The sequence below is a fragment of the Pristiophorus japonicus genome, chromosome 6 (assembly GCF_044704955.1).
Source record: "Pristiophorus japonicus isolate sPriJap1 chromosome 6, sPriJap1.hap1, whole genome shotgun sequence".
In the NCBI taxonomy this organism is placed as follows: domain Eukaryota; kingdom Metazoa; phylum Chordata; class Chondrichthyes; family Pristiophoridae; genus Pristiophorus; species Pristiophorus japonicus.
Window position 1 is genome coordinate 8,637,895 of NC_091982.1, and position 4,442 is coordinate 8,642,336.

At 41.2% G+C, this 4,442-nt stretch overlaps 1 protein-coding gene across 1 annotated transcript; it reads left to right on the forward strand.

The window, feature by feature from the left end:
- Positions 1 to 2,266: 2,266 nt before the first annotated feature.
- LOC139265512 (solute carrier family 25 member 53-like) lies at positions 2,267 to 3,136 on the forward strand. The gene has a single exon (XM_070882528.1). It carries the CDS (start codon positions 2,267 to 2,269, stop codon positions 3,134 to 3,136), a length of 870 nt encoding a protein of 289 aa, XP_070738629.1.
- The last annotated feature ends 1,306 nt before the right edge of the window (positions 3,137 to 4,442 follow it).

Sequence of the window (4,442 nt, forward strand, 5' to 3'; positions counted from 1 at the left end):
CTGTTTGGGGACCTATGAACAACTCCCACCAATGTTTTCTGCCCCTAGCTGTTTCTTCACTCCACCCAAACTGATTCTACTTCTTGATTTTCCGAACCAAGATCCTTTCTCTCTACTGTCTTTATCCCATCCTTTATCAGGGCTACCTCTCCTCCTTTTCCATTTTGCCTATCTCTTCTAAAAGTTAAGTATCCTGGAATATTTAGTTCCAAATCTTGGTCACTTTGCAACCACGTCTCCGTAATGCCTATTAGATCAAACTTATTAATTTCTATCTGCGCTGTTAATTCATCTATCTTGTTGCAAATGCTTTGTGCATTCAGATATAGTGCCTTTAGCTTTGACTTTTTTCTATTTTTCCCTGATGTCACCTTAGTCAGTAATGCTCTATTACCTCTGTTATTCTCTCTGTCCCTTCCTGACCCATTCTGCTTACTTTTAACCAAAACTCTGCTCTGTTCTAGAGCCTTGACATTTCTCTTGCTGCTTTTAAATTTACTCTTTCCTGAATCCCCCTCCTCCCGCCCCTTCATTAGTTTAAAGCCCTGTCTACTAACCCCATCCACCAGAACCCATTTATCCATATTCAGCAACCAGCCACCCATCCACAACTAGAAGGCAGCCAGCATTCCACCAGCAGCTAGCAAACCACTCTGCAGTTACCTAGTTACGACCAGTCATCAGAAGCCAGCCAGCTACCATTATCAACAAGTCACAAACTAGTCACTAGGCAGCAATCTTTAGCAGCCAGCCACTAAAAGCTACCTATCCATGATCAGCAGCCAGCCAAACCTCAGACAGGCCACTATCCTTCCTCAGCAGTCAGTTCACAGGCCAGCCATCACCAACAAGCCCACATCCAGTCACTGGATTAGAACTGGAGGCCTGGGGGTGGGAAGCTATAGACAGGAGAGAAACTTGAGACCCGCGGAGATAAAAAGAACAGTAAGAACCTGGAAGCCTGGGAGGGTGGAGAAAAAGAGAACGGTCAGAAGTTGGATGTTTGGGGTTGGGAGTTAAAAAGTTGGATGAAATTGTAAACACAGAGTATGGAGAAATAAATTTGTAGATGCTCTGACTTTTCAGGTGTGATTTGTCACTGATGACATTTGAGATAATATGGTTCAAGTGTGACAGAAATTTGAATATAACCTGAAGGGGACAGACAAAATCCATGTTAGATGCAATATTCCTCTATATATATTTAGGATCTCCTGTAACATTGCTGTCTGGAGGCAAGAATTATACAATGTAATGGAGTATATTATTGTGATGTTATATTTGTGCTGCTGTTAGGCATAAAATGAACATAAAACAAATAAATGAATGTAAAACAAGCGCAATAGTATATAGAATTATATATAACTATCGATTAAATTAATTTAAGTAATGGATAAATTAAATCAAATTGTATATAAAAAGGTTTGGATATAATTTTACAGTTGTAGGAAAAAAATAAGCGCTGCTTAAAAATTGATGTAAACTCGATTAAATTTGATATTGACAGGTACTTCTAGACTAATGGCGGAACATTCAACTTCAGCCAGGGCTTAAAATGAGCGGCAGTGGATCTACCTACCGCCTGTTACTGAAGTGGGGGACAACAATTCAGCTGGGAGCTTTTTGCTGCCAAGTTAGCGAGAGAGAGTTGAGAAGCTGGGATACTCCAATGCAGGAGGTGTGGTGAACTGGAGAGTTTTGCTGGTAAATGCAAATAGGAGCAGGCAGCATACTGTACTGGAGATAGGGTATTTGGGAGCAGTGGCTGTCTATCCTGGGGTTACTTCGAGAAGCAAGAGAGAAGCAGATGTCAGGTCTGTGTGGGAGCTGGGGAATGTGATAAATTACAATTTTTGTGAAAGAAATAAAAATGAGGGAATGTGGCTCCAGTGGCAACTTGTTTTTGCTATAAATTTACAAATCTTAGTTTCCCAGGCCTATAAATTCATGTTTTGATTCCTGTTAATTTCTATTATCTTTCTGTTTTATGAAAATGATTAAATTTGCATATGAGCCAAGCTGCAAGAAATTCAGTTATGAGAACAAATTTGTCTGAGATTATGCTCATGATCCTGATTAGGCTCATGACACAGAAAATGTGACTTGATGGTCAGGAAATGTGCAACTAACATAGCATTTTTATATTACTAGTCAATCTTTTTTCTTGTGTACTTTGTGTGCAAACAGTGTGTGAAGCAGACTGGTGTGTGGTAAATATTTCCGTTCACTTGAAGTTCTTTTTATATATTATACAGAAGGATTGAAAATGCAGCAGAACTCTGAAGACTCAGCCAACAACTCAGTGGTAACCTCGTTGAAGAACTGCGGAATCGGAGCTGCCTCTAGTTGCCTGGCTACATTTCTGACCTTCCCAGTCCATAAAACAATTTTCCGACAGCAAATCCATGGTTTAATTATCCGGAAAGCTGTCGCTCAACTCTGTCAAGAAGGTCTCATCAAGTTGTACAGAGGAATTCTCCCTCCACTCCTAGCTAAAACCATCCAAGGCACCTTACTGTTTGGTACTTATGATAGCCTTATTGGGAGTATGTCAGCTGAGAGTACACATTTGTACCATCGCTGCATTGCAGGATCCTTATCTGGAATTATTGAAGCCTTGGTGTTGACCCCATTTGAACGTGTCCAAAATATCCTTCAGGACCACAGGAAAGATGTCAAACTTCCCAATATAAAGATTATCCTGAAGGAGTTCAATTCTAACAGCTTTAAGAATAAGTTACAGCTTGGGTACTACCGAGGCTTCCTCCCCATTCTGTTGAGGAATGGAACAGGCAGTGCCCTTTATTTCTCTTTCAAAGACCCGATTAAGAATTCACTCTTGGATAAAGGCCTTCCCAGTGCCATTTCTGCTTTTGTCTCTGGGAGTTTCAATGGAATGATGGTGTGTTTCATCTTATACCCACTCAGTGCAGTGATTGCAAATGTGCAATCTCACATTGGAGAAGAGAAAATTAGCCTTCGGAATTCCATTGCAAACTTCTGGGTGTCTCGTGCCCGAAGCCTCTTGTACATTTACAGGGGTGGTTCCCTGGTTATACTGAGGTCCTGCATAACCTGGGGGATAACCACTACTATTTATGAACTTTTAAAGTCCATGCACTGTCCTGAAAAGTAGTGTTATTTAGAGCCATCTAAAATGAATTTTTTTCTGTAAAGAATTGAGTACCCCATATATAAATATATTTGATGTTTCCGTATATATATGTGAATGACTTGGATGAAGGATTAGAGAGTTGTACATCCAAGTTTGCAGATGACACTAAGTTAGGAGGCATGGTAAGATTTGTACTTGGGAACAGGAAATTACAAAGGGACATAAACAGACAAAGTAAGTGGGCAAACTGTGATAAATGGAGTTCAATGTGGAGAAGTCTGAGGTCATCCATCTTTGATCCGAGAAAGACAAATCGGAATATTTTCTTAATGGCGAGAGACTCTGGTCTCAAGTTTCGGCCTGAGTTGCTCCTATTTTTTTGGAGCAACTAGTTTAGAATGAAGCATCTTCGAAATTGCAATTCTAGACATTTAGTTTGCTGCAGTTCCAGTGAGCTAGAATAGTTTCATTTTAGAACAGATTTTTTTTTCAAAAGGGGGCGTGTCCAGCCACTTACACCTGTTTTGCAAGTTTAGGCAGCGAAAACTTACTCCAAACTAACTTAGAATGGAGTAAGTGTAGATTTTTGTACGCTCAGAAAAACCTTGCCTACACTTATAAATCAGGCGTAGAGAACAAGAGATGGGGGGGGTGGGGGGGAGTTATGGAATTTTACAAGCATTTAACACTTTCACTTCTACAAATAAAGAGCCACCCTGAAAAATAAATGATAAATAAAGCAAATAAAAAATACATTGAATTTTCCTACCTGTCTGAAGCAACTCCAGCAGCAGCAGCCTCTGAGCTGCGAAGACTTAGGCCGTTCGGCCAGGGGACAGGGGACAGGGGCGGCGTCAGGCCACCCACAGCGACGGCAGCAGTAACATAGAAACATAGAAAATAGGTGCAGGAGTAGGCCATTCGGCCCTTCGAGCCTGTACCACCATTCAATAAGCTCATGGCTGATCATCACCTCAGTACCCCTTTCCTGCTTCCTCTCCATACCCCTTGATCCCTTTATCCATAAGGGCCATATCTAACTCCCTCTTGAATATATCCAATGAACTGGCATCAACAACTCTCTGCGGTAGGGAATTCCACAGGTTAACAACTCTCTGCGGTAGGGAATTCCACAGGTTAACAACTCTCTGAGTGAAGAAGTTTCTCCTCATCTCAGTCCTAAATGGCTTACCCCTTATCCTTAGACTGTGTCCGTTGGTTCTGGACTTCCCCAACATCGGGAACATTCTTCCTGCATCTAACCTGTCCAGTCCCATCAGAATGTTATATGTTTCTATGAGATCCCCTCTCATCCTTCTAAACTCCA